Source organism: Vombatus ursinus, unplaced genomic scaffold (genome assembly GCF_900497805.2).
Source record: "Vombatus ursinus unplaced genomic scaffold, bare-nosed wombat genome assembly UNPS02014847.1, whole genome shotgun sequence".
Taxonomy (NCBI): domain Eukaryota; kingdom Metazoa; phylum Chordata; class Mammalia; order Diprotodontia; family Vombatidae; genus Vombatus; species Vombatus ursinus.
Window position 1 is genome coordinate 7293536 of NW_020954625.1, and position 24111 is coordinate 7317646.

The following is a 24111-nucleotide window of genomic DNA, read 5'->3' on the forward strand; positions in this document are numbered from 1 at the left end:
TCTAGTCCTTTGTAGGAATGTCATCAACTTCTCCTGGAGGGATAGGAGATTTGGACATCTCTTAGGGTACTTTATGTTTCCTGTAATTCTCTTGGGTAGGGACTGGGAAGAACAAATTCACTCAGAAATATTTTTTTTCCTACCCCATCTTGGTCTTTGGCTTTAAATCCACTGTCATCTCAACATTAAAGAGATTCCAATTTGCAACCAGATGTACATAGCTGCTTTCCCAGAAAAGAGTGATGATACTTTAAATTTTGGTTTCTTTGTGGTGATTTACGTTAACTTTACGGTTCATCTGCCAGAGCCCAACTAAGCATGGATGCTGCCATCCTAAATAGTTAAAGAAATGCCATATCTGTATCTCACTTTGGATGAGATCGTGTGTGAAGTTTCGATTAGGCCCTAATATACAGTGAATTTTCTACAGCTGTTTCTTGATATTTATGCTTCCATATCTTCCTTCCTCTGAGGAGCTGTGCATGCTTTCTAAACATTAAATTATTTATCCACCAAACAGCCCTCTGAAGTAGATAGCTCGTGCCATAAAATGTTAGGGAATTTGTTAAAAGCAAAAAAAAAAAAATCACTAAGAACCTTCAAGAACATAAAACAGTAAAGCTATAGGTGACCAATGAAAGAGCAAAGATAGAAATAATAATTATGCCTCATATTTCCTTCATTCATTCTAGTTTTCAAGTTCAAGTCAATTCATAGGATCAGAGGATAAGATTGTAGATTTAGAAGGGAAGACGACCTGAGAGTTCATTTAGTCATGTCAGGTTCAAGGCTCATAGATCTCCTTTTGGAAGATGCCTCCGGGGCCTAGTTTAAATTGCTCATTTTACAGATGGCAGAATCAAGGACCAGAGTGACTTGCTCAGGGTCATACAGGTAGCAAGGAACATTTATTAGGTGCCGGCTAAGTGCTAAGGCTACAAACCCAAAAACGAAATCAATCCCTTCCCTCAGGTTGCTTACATTCTAGTGGGAGGAAGGAACATATACACAGATAATTAATTCTGAAGTGCATACAAGGTAAATGTAAAGGTTTTTTTTTTTTAAGGGGAAGAGGGTTAACAACTTGGTAAGGGTTGAGGAAATGTCCAATGAAGGGGGAGAACTTGGGGCAAGCCTTGAAGGAAGCAGTTATGCAACTATCATCTTGTTTAATTCTTTTGTGAGGAGAAACAGATATTTTTATTTCCATGTTGCAGCTGGGGAAACTGAGGCATGCACAGATTATGGGATTTGTCTTGGGATACATTGCTGGTTAAGATCATCAAATCATAGCTTTGGAACTATATGAGTCTATGGATATCATTTTAACACTATTTTCCAGATGGAGAAACTGAGGCACTGATCAAGAAAATGACTTGTCCAAGGTCATGAGGGTTTTAGGTGGCAGAACTGGGCTGTCACTAGATCAATCACGCTGTTTCCTAATGACAAAATCAGGATTAGAACCTAGGTCTCCTGACTCCTCATTCAGGACTCTTTTGAGAAGACTAGTGAAATACAGGTGGGTTAGGTCATGGCAAGACAAGAGCATAAAAGATTAGGGCTCTCTTCTTTGGGAATTGTTGGGTGAGCATGCCAAGCTGACAGTTTCTTCTAAATGTCTTCTGCCCTACAGCCTTAAGGAAAGCTAATTTTCTCCCTAATCCCTACATGAACTAAAGAGACAAGATTGATTTTTGGTGTGTGTGTGTGTAGGGGGGAGGGGAACACTAAAAATATGACACTGCATAACATGTGTTAGCCCCTGGAAAGTTGGGACGTTTCTATGTTAGAAGGAGATAACTGGAATCTGGCTTCCACTTCAGTTAATAATTCTGGGCAGTTTAACTGCCTCTGGCCCACTCCATAGTGCTGGTCTTTTTTCATCACCAATCATTCCAAGGCCAAAGATTAGGATTGCTGGAAATAATACAAGAAGGGAAATGGAAAACCTTTCCATTGTTAGAGTCATAGCTAAGAATTCTAAACTTAAAAGGGACAGTGGGTAAATGGAATTTGGGAATTATCCTGCTATAACATACCTAGGGAAACACTGTGGCCTAATGGATACAGAGACCAAGCTTAGAGCTGGAAGCAACATTAAATTTGGTCCCTCTCACTTTACAAATGGGGAAACCGGAGAGGTGAAGTGTTATATGGCTAGCAATTGTCTGAGGTGAGATTTGAATCAGGATTTTTTCTGAATCCGACTTCAGTGCTCTATTGTACTGTAAGAGCTGACCTCAGAGTTAGGAAGCAGGGACCATGTTTGACCTGTGACATATTGTAGCTGTTGGATGGAACAGATCTTGTCACCTCTGAGTGTTCTAGGTGCTAATATGTGTCAATAGAGGAAAGTCCCTAGACAAACGAAATCTCAGCTCTCGTCATTCTCCCCCTCCTCACTCCACTCCAAATAGAGAAACTCATGTGGCTTCCAAGGTACCCATGAGAAGGGTTACAAGGGTGCTGATGTGGGCAGGGCCAGCTCCTTTTTGGCATTCCTACCCCTTTCCTATTTCAGAAGATATGAGAAGCAAGGCACAGGTTTCTATGACTATGTCATTCATATCCCTGAAATTTAATTGACGATCGCCTCTAATGGAAATGAGTCCATAGTGAAAGAAAAGTGGAATTTCTTTGTGTAAATCTAGCCAACCATATTCTAGTCTGAGAAAATATGCTTTTCCCTCCCATCTCATAGGACTTAAAATCTCCCGCCCAGCGAGATGAGATTGCGGGGGCCCGGGCTTCACTGAAGGAAAACTCTCCTCTTTTGCATTCGATTTGTTCTGCGTGCCTAGAGCATAATGATGTGGCCTCTCTCCGAGCCAGCAAGGACACAGTCTGTGATGAGATCCAGAATGCCCTCGAGGTGATTTCAAATGCATCGCAAGGGATCCAGAGCCCAAAGGCTGAGCCAGAGCCTCAGTCAGCTACACTGGGAAATGCATTGGATGAACTTGAGGTAAGACAGTAAAGAAGCTGCCAGGAGCAGACTGAGAAGATTCTGAGATGTGTTTGAAAATGAACTTCAGCTAAGGTCCTTAGTGATCTGGTGCCGTTCTGCCTTCCTAGTCTCGTTGAATATTCCTGTCTTTTATTCACTCTGTGGCCTAGCCCAAGTGACCTCCTTGCTGTTCCTCACATGACATTCTATTGCTAGTTTCTGTACATTTGTATAAGCTGCATCCTGTCTCCTTATCTCCTCTTAGAATCTGTAATTTCTTTAAAAACTAAATGTCATCTCCTATATGAGGCCTTTTTCTGATCCTATCCGCAGTACCACCTTCCTCTGAAGTTATCTTTTCATATATTTATATTGATGCCTATTTTATATCCACTTATATATGTACATTTTGTTTTCCCTGGTAAAGGGCTGGGTTTTTTGTTTGTTTGTCAAATTTTGTACCCCAGTACAGTACTGACAGTATCTGACAGTACATATCAGGCCCTAATAAGTACTTGCTAATTATCAATAGAAAAAAGTCTCTTATCCCCAGAGGTCCTGATTCCTTGGATCTCCCTCTGAAGATCATGACAAATGTTGACTGGGCCAGATGATTTAACAGAAAAAATCACCTGGCTTCTCAGAGGTCCACAACCAATGTGAAGGGTCAAATAACAAAAAACCATTGGCCAACAAGATGAATGAGATAAAATAAAAACTGATTAGTGCCAATTTCTCTTTTGAAAAAACTTTCCTATATAAATACTAGTATTTCACTGGTAACATAAAAAGAAATAAATCTGCATTCTATTATGCACACACGATGTTTACATAGATTCTCTATGAAAGGGTTTTGGGAAGATGTGGACAATAAGCCCAAGAAATGAAAAGGCATAGATGGGTGGTAATATGTAGCCTCGGAGGGTGTACCCATGTCAATGAGACAATGGATCCATTGGAGTATTGAGCAAGTGTTTGTGTAGACATTGCAATTAACAAACAGTTGGCTCCAAATCCTACTGTTCTAATTATATATTTAGTAGATGCTTGATGGAATTAGAAACCAATGTAGCAATAACCTTGAAATATTCCATTCCTTGACTCACTGAAAATGAAATAGACAATTTGGTTTCTAATCCAACACTCCTATTATTTGTTTCTTAATTATTCATTTCTTCATGAAATTTTTGGAAGACTCTTAATGCAAATGCAAATTTTTATGCCAGAGCCAATTCCCTAGGTCCTGTCCTATTTTGGCTCGTCTTCCCTGCATATTTTCACATTTATTCTTTCAGTAGTCTAGGTGCACCTGCCCTGGTCAGGCCACATCTCATGTAGTGTGTCCAATTGTGGCAGCCATATTTTATGAATGGCATTTTTATAAGCATGGGGCAACCAGGTAGTAAAGGTATCATAAGAGTCTAGATTTAGAGTTTAAAGAGTCCTTAGAGACCATCTAGTCCAACTCCTTTATCTTGTAAATAGGGACTCCGAGGTCTCTAAAGGTTAATGATTTGCTCAAGGTCAGAAAATTGGGAAGTCAGGATCAAAAGTCAGGCCCTCTGACTCAAAATCCCCCAGTTTCTCCATTGTACCACAATGCCTGGAGTCTACAGTCAAGTCTCACAAGGTATCAAGTGAGAATTAAAGATGCTGTCAGAGGAATCAAGCATCAGTTCAGTGAACAGGTCTCAGGCCAGTGTCTTAGATGGCCAGGTCTGATTTAATAGATGCCTTCAGTGGTTAGCCCTGGAGACAGAGGCAAAGTTGGGGGTCATCATTTTGTTCAATATATTGCTTTTGGCATATCATGTACAAGGCATCCATAAGGTATTTGAGCACAGTTCAGAATTGTGCTCACAATATCCTTGCAGCAGACCCTGTGAAAGTTTCTCCCCAATCTGGTGATTTTGAGGATCTGCTTGTAAGATTTGAGCTCAGCAGAAACTCTGAAAATAGATGCAAAAGTCTCCCCGATTACAACTGAGATGTTGATGTCAAGGCACTCATTTAAATTCATAGGCTTTCCCTTTGGTTAGGTAGCCTGTGGATTCTTTTAATCATTTCAGTGTTGTCTGTCCCTTGACCTTTGGAATGGGGATCTTTGTCCTTCAGGCAGGTTAACAGTCTGTATGTGATGACTGGCAGGATGAGATTGGCCTTTAGTTTCAACACTGAGGTATTTTAGACTGACACCATACTGCTGGATGAGCAGTGGAGAATGGGGCAGCTTCATCTTCACCCAAGAGGAGTGGGTGCTCCCTTCTGATTTGCTGAAGCTTTTCATCATTTCCTATAACTTCTGCGTGAACGGTCAGCTGGTCCAACTAGAGATGTCCCTTTAGCTTGCTGAAGGGGTTGAAATACATCATCTTTTCCCAAAGCTTGTGTATATTCAGGGGTTTGAAAATGGGACACAGTAGTTGGATGAAGTTAGTGGGGATGGAATATCAAGGACTTTCAAGAGTTGCTTGTACTTCCTGCCAAATTCTTTGGAAGTGCTTTGGAGGCAATTCAAGGCAAGCTTATTGTGGCTGTTCAGTTCTTAGTGGAAGTTAATCTGATGTAGTTGTTCTCTATGTATACTGGTCTAGGGTGTACTTCAGATAATCCAAGAGGCAGCTGTGATTGAGCTTGTAATGGTGGGAGGGGGCACTAAGGCTGAAGATGAACGTAATAACATCTCAAGTTATTGCCCTCTGATAACTGCACAACATCATTTCACATTATATTATAGAAAGGGTGATCTGATCCATGCGCAGAGTGGAGACTTCTCTGACTTTGGGTATAAAGGGAATCCACTCATAACATGGATGTCCCCTCTTTGTCTCCTTGTAATTTGGTTTCTGCTAACTCTTCCAAGTCAGTTTCTGACCTGTTTACAGCAGGATCCAATTCAGCACTCGTGAATCCTTAATATGATTGGCGGAAGATGCTTCCCTCTGTATAGATCAGGGCCTGCATTTCCTCATAGGCAAAAGGAGGGCATTGGACTTGCCCTCTAAGATCCCAACCTGCTCTATGATCCAGTGATGCTATGACTAGATCCTCACTCAGGACTCCTCTGGTTCTAAAGTGCCAATATTGGCATCCTTGCATATCTTAGGAAAAAAATGCTTTCCTTGTGTGGCATCTTCCAATTTACCCGATCTTTACTGCCATCCTTATGTATTATCAACCAGTTCATGGAAACAGTTCCTAGTGAAGACCAGAGAAAAGCAAGCTAGTACAAGATGTTTGCTGGCAACTGAGTTTAATACTTCTTATTTCTGAGAAACACTGATGGTTTCCATGGCTGTCAGAATGAGATAAAGCAGAATTGATTGAGCATTTGACCTTTTATTATTTTAAAAATGATTTTGGAAATTAAATGGCAGAACTTATTTTTATTTACAGGAAATATGATTGGATGAGGATCTAAAGTAACCTTTGGTTCACGCTGCTTCTGAAAATATAATACAAAAGAGTAAATGGATGTAGTAAATACTCTGTTGGGAGCAAGTCTCATTAAATGTTTATAGTGTGGGAATGTCTCAGATCACTTACTCAACAAATGCTGGAAGCCACAGATTTTCTGCAGTCTTCATCTTTCCCCACAATGGATCATGGATATCCCACCTAAGACTTCTGGGTAGGGAAGTGCACAGTGGATTGCAAGACCTCATTAGTCAAATAGACTCACCAGCAATGCTAACAAGAAGTGGAGTATTCCTCTCTTGACTTTGTAATTGGATGAGAACTGACAAAGTTTGATGAGAATACTTAGACATTTTGAGAGATCTGTGAATTCTTGGGCCCTCCACTGACTCAGATCACGACAACTCCGTTTCTTCTTCTAGAATCAGATATTTAAATTTAGAACTGGAAGGAATCTTAGAGATCACAGAGGTGACAAAATTTGGTGCAGGTCACAAAAGTAGGAAGTAGAATGATTCAAACTCGTCTTGTGTCTTCTAAATCGATCAATCAACAAATAAAGGTTTATTAAACACCTGCTAGATTTCAGGCACTAGGCTGGGCATGAGAATACAAAACAGAAGTGGGCTAATTCTTACCCACAGGGAACTTAGATTCTATCAGGGAAAACATTTACATATGTAAGTATATACAAGATATATGGAAAAGAAATACAAAGGAATTGGGAGGAAGGGCACAGGAGCCAGGAGAATCTGCAAAGACTTCATTAAGAAATTTGCCACTTTCCATTGCAGTCTTAACTCAATGTGATTTGTGCCCAGATTTCCCCTTAAATCTACCAGAGAGGATCTCCCCTGCATTATCCATTTCAAGCATTGAGAATGATGTTTATATCCATGTTTTCACCTGTATAGAGAACTTCCTGTGTGAGAACTTCCATGACCCATGCAGATTACTGCCTGCTCTATAATTTGTTATATCATGGCTTCTTAACATTTTGTGCCATGACCCCCTTTGGCAATGTCTGTGGAAGCCTATGGACCCCTACTCAGAATTATGTATTTTAATGCATAAAACAAGTCAAAAGGATTACAAAGGCAACCAGTGATATTGAAACACAATGATCAAAAAAGCATACAGGTAGCTAGGTGCAGTGATTGGAACACTGGGTATGGAGCCAGGAAGATCCGAGTTCAAATTTGGCCTTAGACATGTATTAGCTGCGTGACCCTGAGCATGTCACTTAACCCCTCTTTGCTTCAGTTACTCATCTGTTAAATGGGGACAGACTGGAAAAGGAAATGGCAAACCACTCTAATATCTTTGCCAAGAAAGCTCCATGGACAAATGGCCATAGGGTGATGTAGAGTTGGACACAACTGAATGACTGATCATCACAGAGACAGTTAGGTGGCATAGTGAGTAGGGAATAGGAGCTGGAGTCAGGAAGCCTGAGTATAAATCTTCCCTCAGACGCTTACCAACCATGTGACCCTGGGAAAGTCATATATCCTTTTTCCTCATGTGGGATTGATAACACTTATGCAGCAGGATTGTTGTGAGGGTCAAATGAGCAACATGTGTAAAATTATTTGCAAACCTTAAAGCTATATAAATGCTAGCTGTTATTATTGTTGTTGTTATTGTTATTACTATATTTTCAAAAATCAAATTCAAGACACCAGATTGAGAACTCTTGTCTCAGAAAGTTGCTGGACACACTGAGAAATTGTGACCTGGGTCACACATCTAATTGCATGTCTAGTATAGAAGACTTGGACCGAGGTCTTTCTGACTTGAAGGCTCACCCCCTATCTGCTATACCATACCATAGTTAAAAAACAAAGAGACTACCGACATCTGTTAGCTGAACCCTTGGTGGTGAGTCTGAGCAAGGCTACTGCTCAAACATCAGTCCATTGCCAAGTCTGTACTCTGACACTTTCCAAATTCCACCCCCTTGCTATGGCTTTAAGACCCCAGGGTCACCTCTATATGGTCTGCTATTGTAGGAGAACTTTGGTGGTGGAAGGATAGCAGGATTTTTTTGTCTGCTTATTGTGTCTGTCTCATACATCCATCCACATTCATGTGGGTGGAATCATTCTTCTATGAACTCTGATTAAACTTCAGCATTTGAAAAAGATGCACTGTTTCATTAGTATGGGCAATCCTTGTCTGACACAGATTACCATTCCTTAGAGCTTTTGGTAGATTATCTACATGATGTGTAGAACCTTAGACAACTCATAACTCTGTGGGCAGCGTTTTGGTGACGGGCCCCCTCGGACCAAAGTGGATTTGTCAGTGGATGTCAGACACAGTCCATCACAGCTTTCTTGAGGCCTTTCTCAATTGATTGGACCTGAGACACTTTGTATACATAGCCTTTGGGAGGCAAAATTTATTTCCACACTGTTGTGAGGGATTGCATCCAAATACCAAAGATTTAGAGTCAAAAGGGTCTTCAGAGACCATCCGTTTCTGTTCCAATCCCTTCATTTTTCATATGAAGAAACTGAGATTGAAGGAGAATGAGACACTAGCCTGAGGTCACAGCTGCAGGAGTGTCAGAACTCAGTTCTCTGATACCAAAGCTCTTTCTGCTGTACCTACTTCACATGAGATCAAATGAGATAATGTAATATAATATAAAGGACTTAGCACGTGCCTGTAGTTAGCATTTAGTAAATATCTGTTCCCTGTATCATATTTCCCCTGTCAGATGATAGGTTTTTGAACTGGACATGACCTCAGAGGTCATCTGACCCAACCCTCTCCCCACTTTACAGATTAGGAAACTGATTCTCAGGCAGGTAAAGTAACTTATTCAAGGTCACACAGCTATTAAATGACCACTTACCATCAAATCCATGTCCTCAGTTCTTTTTTGCTATTTGCACTTCACTGAGAGTAGAAGTTGAGTGAAGCAAGAAACATGGTATAAATTTATTTTTTTTCAAATACTGAAGGATGAGAAAAAAATAGTGGTAGCTGGATACACTATGCTGTTTACACCATCACACTTAGATTCCTGAATGAGCCATTTGTAGCAAATGAGAGTTGGTTGGGGAATACAATTGAATCTTGATATTCTTGAACTAATAGAAAGTGGGAAATATGGGGAGTTAGGTGACAACTAGTCCAATCATAGCCCAACTGTGTTCCATTGAACCCATATGTTCTATGCGTTGCATTTCAGGGTCCCATGAGGACATACTGAGGCTCACAATATTTTTGCCTCTGAAATATTGAGTATGAATTATATTTGAATAAAAATATTCATGGTATTCATCATTTTTCAGGATGAAAATGCCCTTAATTTTCTTGACCCATTCTCATCTTCCCATCTTTATTTCAAGGGTTTTCATAAAAATATTAAGGTGAAAGGGAATTTAAGAATCATCTAATGTAGTCTCCTTTTTTTAGGAAACTTAGTCAAAGGGAAGAAAACAACTTTCCTAGGTTTCTATAATCAGTATCAGGACTGGAATTCAAACTCAGATCTTTTCACTCCAAATATAGCTCTTCATGTCACAGCTATCTCTCAGGTATCAATATCCCCATTTTGTGGATGAGGAAACTGAGACTCAGAAAAGTTAAGTGTGTGACCAAAGTCATATGACTAATAAGCGTCAGAGCCACAGCCCAAATCCAGTACTTCTGGTACTGAGCCCTGTTCTTTCTCTACTATCACAACCTAGCTCTGGAATGCCTATATAGTAGTGGAAAGAAAATGGGCCTTGGAGCCAGGAGTGACCAGAGATAGCATCTTGCCTGTGATACTAACTAACTTGTGTCCTTAGACAAGTTTTTTTTAACCTCTCTACTCAATTTCCTCGTCTTTAAAATGGAGATAAAGAATATCTGCCTCTCAAGGATCATAGATTTTTGTTGTTGAGTCATTTCAGTCATGTCCAACTCTGTGTGACCCTATTTGGGGTTTTCTTGGAAGAGATAGTGGAGAGGTTTGCCATTCCTTCTCTAGCTCATTTTACAAATGAGGAAATTGAGGCAAACAAGTTTAAGTGACTTGGGCAGGGTCACATAGCTAGTAAGTGTCTGAGGCCACATTTGAACTCAGGGAAATGAGTCTTTCTGACTCTAGCCCCCCTACCCCTAACACACACTCTCTCTCAGGGGAAGTGAATAGTGTGACTTGGAGAGATCAGGGGATATCTTTATGAAGGAGTCATGGCTTGAGCTGGACCTTAAAGATTGGATCAAACATGGGTAAGTGGAAGGGCAGGTCAATGATAAATGTGGGGGACAGTAGTAATACAGGTTGGCCTAGAGTAGAGAGTTCATGGAAGCTAGCTGCTGGGTAAGGTGGTGGGACGGATTATAGATGGCCTTGGAAACCAGGCTGAGAACTTTAGATTTAATAGGGGTAGACATAATCATTGTCATTGCCATCATCATCATCATCACTAACTTTGATAGAGTACATCAAGGTTTGCAAGATACTTTACCTATATTTGAACCTCACACCAATCCTATGAAACAGAGGCTATAATTATTTCCATTTTGCTGTTTTGGAAACTGAGGACTACTCAGGGTCATACTCAGGGTCATGCTCAGTATCTAATGTGGGATTCAAACTCATGTTTTCCAAATTCCAAGTCCATTATTTTAACTATTATGTCATACTGCCTCTGAATCCAAAGTCATCCACTGTTGATTCCTGAATTGGACGATGCCATAAGGCAGCAGAGGGCTGGGAAAAGGAACATATTTGGATTCATAGTATTTGGAGTCACCACCCACCTCTGCAACTTCCTAGAAGTATGGCCTCTCTGGGCCTCTGTTTTCTCCCCTATAAAATGAGGGGTTGGGGTTAGATTATCTCTAGGGTACTTTCCAACCCCCAATCCCTCTTTTTTGACAAAAAAAAATGTATTTTATGGAAATGTAATCTGGCATTCATTCAGTTACTCTTAACCCATAGAAAACTCTGGAGACCCATGATAATTGTCTTCAAATATCTGAAGAGAAATCATGCGGAAGATGTAATCTGTTTGGCCCCAGACCACAGAACTAGAAAATTACAGGGAGGTAAATTTCAGCTCCATGTAAGGAAAGGTTTCATTTTAGAGATGTACAGAAATGGAATAGGCTGTGATAGGAGATGGGTGGGGAGGCAACGGTTTCCCTGACATTGAGGCAGAGGCCGGATGATCATTTTTTTGTTTTCTTTAGTATTTTATTTTCCCCAGTTACATGTAAAACAATTTCTAAGATTCATTTTTAAAACTTTGAGTTCCAAATTCTCTTCCTTCCTCCCTCCCCAACACTCCTCATTGAGAAATCAAACAGTTCAGTATAGGTTACAAATGTGTAGTGCAGAAATGCAGAAATGCAAAACATTTCTATAACAGTCATGTTGTGAAAGAAAACGTAGACCAACAAAACCTCAAGAAAGATAAAGAAAGTTAAAAAAGTATGTTTCAATCTGTATTCAGACACCATTAGTTCTTCCTCTGGGGATGGATCACATTTTTCATCATAAGTCCTTCAGAGCTGTCTTGGATCATTGTATTGCTGAGAATAGCTAAGTCATTCACAGCCTATCATCTTATAATATTGCTCTTATTTTGTACACAGTACATTTTACTTTTGCATCAGCTCATGTAAGTCTTTCCAGGTTTTTCTGAGAGCATCTTGCTCATCATTTCTTATGGCACAATAGTACTCCATCATAATCACATACCACAATTTGTTCAGCCATTCCCCAAGTGATGGATGGATGATCATTTATTAATGATGCTGTAGAGCAAATTCTTGATTTGGGTCTTTGTTGGTTTATAGATGTTTCCTTTCCAATCACAATTCTTTATTTCCAAATAATGTGTTGGGTGTCTGCTATGGAGAACAGGGCATATTTAATGCTGTGAGGGAGATGATGACTTGTAACATAACAGTTCCTGACTCTCTTCCCCCCGGCACCTAATAATAGTGAATGATTAAAATAGCATACACACACACACACACACACACACACACACACACACACACAATACTTTATGAGTTGAAGCCCTTTGAATATATTATGTCATTTGAGATGATAATACTACAGTGAGAAGGGCTTTAAAAAGTATTATCTCCATAGAAATAGAGGAAAGTGAGGAAAGGAAGTCGGAAATGAGGAGACTTAGGCTTAGAGAGGATTCGGACCTTGAGCAATGTCATACGGTAAGTACAAGGGGAAGGATTCAAATATGAGCCTTCATGACTCCAAATCCAGTACTGTATTGAGCTATGAACTGGTAGAAGAGAAGATATGTTCACAAATGAGCACAATGAAAGGCAAGGCAAGGGGTTGGTGGAAAATCATGGGAGTAGTACATGGACTTATTGTATAGGATGGGCAGGCATAGGTGGGTTAGGATCTCCATTGATGGAAAGAACATTCAAATGCTTGAGATCATGGATTCTTTGGAGCATTTGAGAATTTAAGAAGGAATGAGATGCATGTGACAAGGAAGGAAGTAACTGAAAGTGTTCAGAAAGAAGCAAGATGATTTCTTCCATAAGGTAAGGGGACTGGGAGAAGGTTTCACAAAGGAGGTGGCATCTGAAACAGCCCTTATAGGATAGGTAGCTGACAATATTAATAGCTATCCTTTCTAGAGTGATTTAAGTTTTGCTTAGTGCTTCACATATACCATCTCATTTGATTCATATAACAACCTTGGGGGCTAGATTCTGTTTATTCCCATTTAACAGATGAAGAAACTGGAGCCAAGGGATTTGCTCATGGTCACCCAGCTAGTGACCATCTAAAGAAGTATTCAAAGTAAGGCCTTCCTGCCTCTGCATCCACTATGCCTACTTAGCTGCCTGACTTTAGTTAGAGTTTTAGCAAGTGAATATGAAAGGTAAACTTATCAGCTAGTGGGAACTGTTTAAGCAAAGGCCCTGAGGCAGAAAACCCCAAGGAGGAACAAAGCATCTAGTTTGGTTAGGGCATAGGGTCCAATACAAATATGGAAGCCATGAGAGACAAAGCTAATGAAGTAGGATCGGTGATTGTATTTAGAGAAGAAAGGGGTCTTAGAGGTCATTTAGTCCAACTCTATCATTTTGTAGAGGAGTCTCAGGGAGATTGTGATTTGCTACTAATGGTAAGTTTTGGAGCAGGGGCATGAACCAATGTCCTTTGAATCTAATACTCCTTCGAGGATACTACACTGCTAGAAATGAATCCAAATCATGGAAACATTCCATTGAACACTGAGGCTAAGAACTTTGCATCTTGTTCTATAAACCACGGGAGCCAGGAAGCCACCGATAGTTTTAGGCCAAGGAAGTGACATGAGCAAAATTGTGTTGTAGGAAGATGACCCTATGGATAGTTACAGAATGGGCTGGAGAGGAAAAATTGGATGCAGAATGACCAGTTAAGAAAATGCTAGAGTCCAGTTATGGGTTAATAAGTGCCAGAGCTCTGGGGTGACCATAGTAGAAATGGGAAGTAAGTGACATGGAGTAGGAAAAGAGCTGGCATTGGCCTGAGAAGACCTGAGCTCAAATCCCAACTCTCCTGCTAACTACCTGTTGCCTTGGGTAAGTCCCTAAAGTTCTTTGAGTCTCGGTTTCTGTCTCTGTAAAATGAGGAGGTTATACTATATGGTTTCTAAGGTCCATTCCAGTTGACCTACTATTCACAGAACTGGGTTGGGGGAGAAGTAGGGGCTTATTTTGGGGGGCTGATGAGATTTGGTTTAGACATGTTTCCTTTAAGACACTGGTAGGATGCATGCTTTAAGTCTTATGTAACTTCTGTGTCCTCAGGGCAGTTACTCCTTCCACCAGCACAGATTGCTTTTCATCCATGGCTTTTCATCCTGAATGATTCATGTCTATGTTTTGCCATAAATCTCCCATAGGCTAACAACTCAATTCACTGGAGGCTTTCCCCTACTTCTTTTAATGGATCTTTTTATGGATATCAGGGCAGCACATGGGTTATCTATCTACCATCTCTCACTGTAATGACCAGGTCTCATCCTTTTCTGGTATCCATTTTGTTTTTCCTGGATGGATTTGAGTAGCCATTGATCGTTCTACTTTGAATTGATGATTGATGGGAGGCTGTCATAAATTGAAAGAGCGCTGACCATGTCAATCCCCTGTTTCAGAAAGTTTGATATTTTGCTATTCACTATTGCCTTTAGGATAAAGTAAAAATGCCTCCAGAGGTCTAGCATCTAAAGCCCTCTGAGTCTTGCTCTAGGCAGTCTTTCTCAGATTAAGACACACTGCACTCCTTCATGCTCTACATTGCAAACAAACCAGCATGCTTTCTGTTTCCTGCACCTGACCTGCCAACTTCTGCCATTGCAATGGCCATCCCCTTGGCCAGAAACCCTCCCTCTTGACCTCTGCTTATCAAGATCTCTAATGTCTTTCATTCCAAATCAAACTCACACCAACTTCTATCCCTCTATCAGGTATTTCCTGATTTCTCTAGTTGTCATTGCCACCCCTTCTCCAATTACTCCATAGTTATTTTAAATTTATTGTATTTATTTTATTTTTATAATCATTTATTATATTTACTTAACTATAATAACATTTTATGGACTGATATATCGCATGCATCCTTTTTAAACTATGAATGTGTTGAATCCTTCCTCCTTCCCCCACCCAGAGTGGGATCTCCTCAAGATCAAGGATGGCATCACTTAACTTTTTTGCATGGCTAACATTCAGCAGAGTGTTTGGCACACAGTAAATGCTTAATAAGTGTTTGCTTGCTTAATGGACTCATGGCATTTGGATTCAGAGAACATGGGTATAACTTACTACCAGCTATATAGCTTACTACTTGTATGACCTTCAGCAAATCCTTTACCAGCTCTGACACTTGTTTTCCTCATCTGTAAAACAAGGGCATTGGATGAGACGATGTCTAAGGCCCCTTTTCAGCTTTTGATTTTGTGATGTCATTGAGAAGGTCTGCAGTGTTCCAGCATCTGATACATTCAGCTCCACATCCTTTGAGAACAGGACATCTGCCTGGAAGGGACATCTGGGTAGAAATGGTTATGATGTTCTGAGTAGGCAAATTTATAATTTTTTGAGTTAATTTCAGACCAATGCATCACCATGTCCAATTGACTAGAGTGTCTAAAATAATTTTAGCTCTGAATTTTGGGGCAGCCAAAAAGAGGCATTTCAGAGTTGTCTGTGTCTATCTTGGAAGCATCTCCTCTCTGCAATTGCTCCACAGTGGATCCCAGTTCAAATTTCTTGGATTAATCTGTTATTTTGTCAAAGTGGGTCCTCCCAGGCCAGTTCATAATCAGTGAATAAACATTCGTTGAGAGCCTATTATGTGCCAGGCACTATATTAAGTCCTGGGTGTTATGCTAAGCCATTCACACAATAATCACCTTGTCCATGTCTTCTAATAAATCCTCTGCTGCGGTCCTTCTAAGATGAATGGGTGTTTTCCTCTGAATCTCTTATTGTTATGTGGTTGCTAGTGCATTTTACAGATTATGCATAAGGTGTTCCTTACTCTCACTAACTGACCAACTTGTTTTTTCCTCCCATGCATATGGTGCTTTGTTCAAATCTTCTTTACCAGTTTTTGCACACAATTCTTTATTCCAAAATCATCTGCAGGCAGCCAACTTCCTATCTACCATGAAATTCCTCATTGCTCTTCCAAGCACCTGCAATCTTTATTCTTTGGAGATTGTGCTGTTCAGTGAGTTAAAGGCATCATCAGAAGAACTTGGGGGCATTGAAAAGACAAGTTTTTGTTTTAGGAGGACTTGAGTTGCTGAAGGCACTGCAGCAATTTCTCCAAAGCAACGCAACTTACTTTCTCTCCTCAATTCTTGCCCCAGTTCATTGTTGCTATGTGGGCATCTGTCTAACACATATGTATTAAAGGAGCAGTTCCAAGGATTACCCACCCAACTGAATATTACAGCATGCATAATAGTTATTCTTCATCCACTTAGTTTTTCCTATGTGTATTGTCAGGCCAAATTCTTTTGAAGTGAACTTTCCCAGTCTACCCAGCTGCTAGTTTCTTCTCCTTAAGGTTCCCTTCCCCTTATTCTGTAGATATCTTGTATCTATATATTGTCTCCCATCACTTCCTTGAGGATAGGGACTGTTTTCATTGTTTTTATTCATATCCCCAAGGCTTACTTAGTACAGTGACTGGCACACAGTAAGTGCTTAATAAATGGTTAGTCATTAATTGGCTGCAGTTCATGTCAAATCATACATAATTCCTTGATAGAAGACACAACAGGGATATATGTCTATATATGAATACATACTCTCACATTTTTCTCTCTCTATGTATCTATGCAACTATGTATCTATCTGTGTATCTATGTATCTGTCTATGTATTCCCTAATCCTTTGCTTACTTATGTTAAGTAAAGCATAAAAAGCAGGGTAGTGTGTACTCACCAAAGGACCAAAGGTGTTTGTGATTGTTAGAGAAACCTCCAAATGGGGGAAAAATTTCCTGAGAAGGGTGAAATCCTTCACATTATTTTTTTTTGGATGGTATTACATTGATTGCATCAAGTCCTGAGGGTCCACTAAAGGAGATTCTCAATCAATAGGTTAAATTACTCTATAAAATTTGGTTTGTCATTCTAAATATGTGGGAATGGAATGGTCCTGTCACTCAGGAGCTTTACTGATACATGTTCAATGGGGTCATGTTCATAGTATCAGTTTTTTGGATCTTTGTATCATAGACCCACAGCTGAAAGGGACCCTAAGGACCATTGAGTCAGTCCTTTGATTCTGCTGAGAAAACTGAAGACCAAACAGGTTGAGCAACTTGCCTAAAGTCAAACATTTAAAACTAGACAACTTTGATCTAAAAAGAAAAAAAGAAACAGTTTCTTCTCCATTTTGAGCCTAAAATTTCACAGCTGGAATCATAAAATTTGAGAGTTGGAAGACCATTTAGTCAAATCCAATCCACAAAAGAAGCCATACAATAAAAGAACAAGTAGTCTTGATTTTCATGAAATGACTTTTATCTGGCAGGACTTCTTGAAGAAGTCAAGATGGCTCTTTGTAATCACCACTTTCCTTTCTAGATATTTGCCAACCATCTTTTTAATGATCCATTCTAGAATTTTCCCCAGTAATTGAAGTAAAATTCACTGGCCTGGAATTTGTAGTTCTCTTTCCTTCTTTTGAAAGTCAGGATTATTTGCTATGTGTATGTATATATGTATGTATGTATATATTATGTTATATATTCTATATATATATGTATAGATAGATATATAATCACCATAAGTATGCTTAGACATCTGACTCTATATTTTGTGAAGCTGGTTGTGTAAGTATTATTTCCATTTGACAGATAAGGAAACAAAAGATCAGAAATGAGGCAGTAACATGGTCAAGTATACAAACTATTAAGTATCAGCGTTCAAACTCAAAACCCAGACCTCCTAATGCTAAGTTTGACACCCTTTCCATTATAAAACATAGCATCTCTGTAGACGTTCTGAGTTTTTTAAAGCATAATAATAATAATAATAATAATAATAATAATAGTTATTATATAGGCAACAGGGTATAATGGATAGAATGCTAGACTTGCCATCAGGAAGACCTAGCTTCAAATCTGATCTCACTGTAGACACTTGTAACCATTTTAGTTTCCTTGCCTCAGTTTCCTCATATATACAAATGAGGGAGGTAGACGATGGCCCCCAAGGTCCCTACCATTTTTACATTTATGTTCCTGTGAGTTACAATTCTCGAAGGAGGGCCTACCAAGTTCAAGGAACAGCTTGTTTCCCAGTTAAGCTGGGACATATATCCTATGAGGAGGGTATCTTTGAAAGAAGGATTGAAAGGTAGATACAACCCCAACTGAGGAGAATCTGTGATCTTTGGATGTTAGAAATAATATCTGTCATTGTTTGTAGCCAAATTGCAAAGCAATGGACATTCCTTGGTCATTTGATCCTCCCCTCTAACCTTTGAGGTAGATTCTCTTATTGGGCTCATTTTCTAGATGATGAAGCCCAGAGAGGCCACATGAATTGTCAGGGTCACTCAGATCATGAGAGTCTGAGATGGGGGTGGGAAGTTAGTCTTCCTGACTCCAACAGTAGCAGTCTCTGTACTCCTCCATTATACTTTTCCTGGCGATAGAAGAGAGAAAGCAGTTTTTGTAGATTCTCAGTGCACAAACTATTGATGGAGATAACAGTTTAGGATAAAAATGTGACATATTCATTTGATGGTGGGCATTTTAGAAAATGGGGAAAAAAGCCCCTGAGCTCCCTTTGGGAGAGCCTGTGAATGCCTTTACCTTGCCATGTCTCTGCTTACCTCCTGCCATTGAAAGGTTAGAAACTCATAGTGTCACATCCCTAAATGTCTGAAATGTAGGACATGGGTTACAGAGAAAGTCCAGCCAGCTCATCTGGGCAGATGGCTGACATCTCAGCCAATTGGGTTAAGTGCATGCCTGACATGTTCAGAGTCTAAGCTCCATTAGCCTCAAGCGACTACTTGACCTTGAATGAATATTTTACTAGACTGGAGCCCAAAATGCAAAGAGCAGAAGTCTGGAAGAAAAAGAAAAAAAAAAAAAAAAACAAACCTGAGAAAAGATTGGCTGATGAGCAGACAGGAGGTACCTGCCAATGCTTTCTCTGAGATCCTTCTCCAAACTTACCATAAGCTCATCAAGTGACATATGTCATGTTCTACAGATGGAGAAGCCACAGCATACGCATGTATGCAGTACAGATGTATTTATCACAGAGTGGCTGGAGGTTAAATTTGTTCAGCAGACTGCCAGCATCCTTGATTTTTAGGGAAGTGTTGTTAAATGGTGGGTGGTGGCTCAGGTTGATTTGTTTCACATGGAAACCATGCTGCCTCAGACAGGTTCCATATCTTCCTCATAATTCTGGGATTAGCATGACCTTGTTTTCTTCCTCCTATGACTACTACTTTTATTGAAGAATGACCTTGATACATCATTATTAGCATGAGGTTGGCCCAGAATTATTGAAGGCTATGTGAGCAGAGTGCAAAGTATGGCAAAAACTTGACCAATAGCATATGTGTGCCTGCCTTTCCACAAGCCCTCCAACATTGACTTTTTGCATTTTTTGTCATCTCTGTCCATTTCCTGGCTGTGAGGTGAACTCTTAGAACTATTTTGATTTGCATTTCTCTTATTAGTGGTTGGGAACAATCTGTCCTCTGGTTGCTAAATATTTGCAATTCTTTTGGGAAGTCTATTGCAACAGAATGAAAACTCCTTCAGGGAAGGGATTCTTTCACTTTTGTCTTTTTCTCCTTAGTTCCTGGCACATAGTAGGCACTTAATAAAATCTTCTTAATTGATTAAACCGTTTGCTCATATCTTTTTTACTACTTATTGATTAGGAAATTGTTATTAGTCACTAGTATCAGACCCATATCAGAGATCCTACTTTATGCAGAGGTACTACTACTCTGAGAGCCAGAGATGCCACTCCGTATGGGGCACATAACCCATGGAGGTGAAAGATAGAAAAGCTGTCTATGCATCAAAGTATTTATAGCAGGAAAGAACTGGTTAAGCAGATGATCCTTGATTGTGCAAATAGCTGAACAAATGGTGATTACCAGGTTGGGCCAAGTAATGTCTGCCTTCTATGGAGTCACCTAGTAAAGTGTTATTGTTGTTCAGTCATTTTCCAATTACGTCCAACTCTTCGTAACCCCATTTGGGTTTTCTTGGCAAAGATGCTAGAGTGGTTTGCCATTTCCTTCTCCAGCTCATTTTACAGATGAGGCAATTGAGGCAAATAGGGTTAAGTGACTTGCCCAGGGTCACACAGCTAGTAAATGTCTGAGACCAGATTTGAACTCAAGAAGATGAGTCTTCCTGACTCTCGGTCTGGCACTCTATCCACTGTGCTGCCTAACTAAGTGTAGAGAGAGGCTTATCCCTAGATTAGTTGCAGTGTAACAGAATTCTTGTATGGTTCAACTCTTGAAGGACCATCCATCACAGAACCAGAGAACCTAATCCAACCCTGCCCGAAAAAGGATTCCCTTTACTGCATGGCTGATAAGCAGTGATCCAGACTGTAAGTGGAGACCTCTAGGGAAGGAAAAGCCACCTGCTTCCCCAAGCAACCCATTCCCTGTTGGACAGCTCTCATCCTTAGGAGGAGTTTCCTCATTGCAAGCCCAAACTTACTCTTTCGCAACTTTTACCCTTGGCTTCACCTAAGAATGTTTGATCTTTCAGGGGAGGGAGAATCCAAACAATAATGAATCAATAATTCAGTAAGTAATGAAATAAATGACATTTATAGTATACTTTAAAGTTTATAAAGCAGGCTACATATAATATCTCATTTAATTCTCATGACAACCCTATGTCACAGGTGCTATTCTCCTTCTCATTTTACAGAAGAAGAAGCAGAGGCCCAGAGAACTCAAGTGACTTTATCCTGGTCACATAGCTAGTAAATATTTTGGGAGGGATTTGAACCCAGAGCTTCCCTACCTTCAGTCCAGTGTTCCCTTGACCACACCAAATCTTTGAAAGACTAAAGTACGGTGACAAAAAGCCTCCAGATGATCCAGTTTTCCTTTTATCTCCCCAAGAGCACTGATTTTCAGTTTGTCTTGTCACTCCTGTTCCCTGCTCATTTTAGAATTTCCATATTACTTGACCTAGGAATACCTCCCTCTTCACTAACTTTTTAAGGAGCCCAATGGGAGTCTTGGTGTCAGGCATTTAAGCTGGGCTTTCCAGTAAGCCCCTTCCCTTCAAACTGTCTTCCTCATGACCATTTCTCATCCCAATGATAGCCAACAATGGCCATAAGTGCTCACCTTATTTGGTTTGTATCTGCATGTGGACCCCCCACTTAGGTCATCCTGCCATGTGCCAGTACAATTCTTGGCCTCACTCAAAATGACACTGCTTTTACTGTCCCATCATTGGGTTAAACCCAGGCACACTATTAAAAGAAAAAAATAATCTTTTCCCCCAACTTGTAAGGGCCATGGCTAAAGTGATGCTTTCAATTCAATTTGACAAGCATTTCTTCATCCTCAATTATGTTTCAGGTATTGTGCTAGGCACTAAGGATAAAAGGAAGAACAATGGTTCTGGCCTTCAGGGAGCTTGAATTCTACTCTGTGAAACAATAAGTATACAGATAAGCAGACATAAATAGATACAAGTTATTTCATTGTGTGGTGGGGAGGAAGGGCAACTAAAAGAAGAGAAGGAAGGTAACTAGCATTTATTAAGTCCCTACTATGTGCCAGGCACTGTGCTAAGTATGTTGCAGATATTATCTCATTTGATCCTCACAACAACCCTGGCTGGTGGCAGGTACTATTATTATGATCATTTTACAATGAAAGAAATTGAGGCAGACAGCAGTTAATTGACTTGCCCAGGGTCATATAGCTAGGAAATATCTGAGGTCATATTTCAACTCATGCCTTCCTGACTCCAGGCCTAGTGCTCTAACTATTGGGTCACCTTCATGCCTTGGAGTAGGGATGGAGATTCATCTTTTTTAAAAAATGACATATATAAAAATAAGTGAAATGCAAAACAATGCTAAGTGTATTTTAACTGCTTTTGACATATCACATTCTATAAGATCAATAAAGTGTTGAAAAAGGGATATTGCTAATGCAGAGGTTTAATATAGGGAGTCAACATGGTAAAGTAGTAGATGGAGAGCCTTCATCTGAGTCAGGGGGAACTGAGTTAAAATTCTGCCTCTGAGACATATTGACTTTATGACCCTGGGTCCATCACTTAGTGTCTAAGGCAGCTCTCTCTAAAATTATAAACTGCAGAACAGCTGTTTATCTACCTTGGTAAAGGGAGTTCCCAATACCAATGGGGAAAAGCAGAACAAAACAAAAAATAAAGAAATAAGGGTCTGAACAGAAACAAAGGAAAAAAAGTCTTTCTTTGCTATGTCCCTGATCTAGAACTGTCAGTGGTTTCCTAGTACCTGTAGGAAAAAGTACAAACTCTCTTGACATTTAAAAACCTTCAGTGTTGGCTCCAACCTATTTAATCAGACTAATTTCACATTATTCTTCCTTTAATATTCTATGTCCAGTCAAAATGGTATACTTGTCATTCTCCATAATTCATAGTCTGTCTCCTACCTCTGAGAATTTGTATAAGCTGTCTTCTATGTCTGGGGCTAGGGAGCGCCATAGTGCATAGAGCACTGGGCCTGTAGTCAGGAAGCCTCATCTCCATGAGTTCAAAACTGGCCTCAGACACTTAATAGCTGTGTGAACCTGGGCAAGTCACTTGACCCTATTTGCCTCAGTTTCCTCAACTGTAAAATGAGCTGGAGAAGGAAATGGCAAACCACTACTGTATCTTTGCTAAAAAAAAAAAACAACCCCAAATGGGGTCAAGAAGAGTCAGGCGTGACTGAACAACAATGTTAGTCCTCCATATCTGGAATGCTCTTCCTCCTCACCTCCACCTCTTGAAATTATATATATAGCTACCTCAAAGCTTGGTTCAGGTATCACTTCCTAAATGCATTTCTCCTCCCTGATCCTTCCCCCAGTTAATAATTGCTCACTCTTAAAATTTATTTTGTATTCACTTGAGTATATGTTGTGTTCCTCCCTCTTCTGCCCTCCTCCAACCCCCATCTAAGCTCCTTGAGTAAAAGGACTGCTTTATCTCTGTTTTTCCATGGCTTAGCCCAGTGCCTACCATGTGGTAGACACTTGAGATTTGTTTAAATGAATGCAATATTCTCTTTTTAATTGTTCTATTTTCTTTTGGCACTGAGGGCTATCCCACCCCATGGAGCCTGAGCAGAGCTGTCCTTTCTGGCTCTGCCCAAGCAAGCTTGGGATTTGCCTTTTAACCAGAAGATTTGGAGCCAGAAGTGACAGATCTAAGAGCTCATCTAGTCCAACCAATCCTCTCATTCTATAGAGGAAGAAACTGAAGCCCAGAGACAAGTTACTTGCCCGAGGTCACATGGTTAAGAAATGCCAGAGCCATAAATGGAACTGTGGTCCTAATATAGCTCTGCTCTGCTGATTATTAAAAGTCTGGGGTGGGGGTGGGGCAAGACACACAACACCTGCAATTTGAGAGTATAAGGGGGAAAAGCCTATTTCAAAAGTAGTCTTTTAAAGGATTTAGTTATAGTGTGCATAGTGATGGAAGCTAAGAAGTGCTAATTAAATCTAATATTATATATATATATATGTATATGAAATGTAGGGCAGCTTCCTAACCCTTCTTTTATCAATGTTTTCTCCTTTCATTCATAACCTGCTGAATCATTGAATATGGAGGGATATTAGTTAACTTCTGCCATCATATATCTCTGCTTTTCGGAAGCTTCCTATGAAATATCTCCCTTCATACCTCACCTCTCATTTTGTCTCTGTCTCTCTCTAACTCTTTCTCTTTCTGTCTCCCTTCTCTCCTCTTCTCTTTCTCTCTGCATTTAAGCATCTTACGCTTCTGACAACTGAAAAAACATCCATGTGGAGAAACTCCAAAGGGTAAAGGAAGACTCTGATGAAATCCCCATGTGGTTTTATTAAATGTAAAATTCAATTCAGCCATTTTAAAGTGCCTACAATGTCCCTATTTCTACCTTAGTAAGTGTCACATAGGAAACACAAGCCAGTCTTTAGTGCGTCAAAATCTGGCAGTGCGGCAAGGTTATCATTCTGAAGGCTGGTCTTTAGAATCAGAG

General features: G+C 40.0%; 1 protein-coding gene across 1 annotated transcript in view; it reads left to right on the forward strand.

Annotated features, from left to right (window-relative positions):
* CTNNA3 (catenin alpha 3) overlaps positions 1-24111 on the forward strand; it is a 1857428-nt gene that overhangs the window by 369995 nt on the left and 1463322 nt on the right. The window contains exon 5 of the mRNA XM_027840655.1: positions 2705-2968. Coding sequence (XP_027696456.1) covers positions 2705-2968 — 264 coding nt within the window. The remainder of the gene's footprint in view (positions 1-2704; positions 2969-24111) is intronic.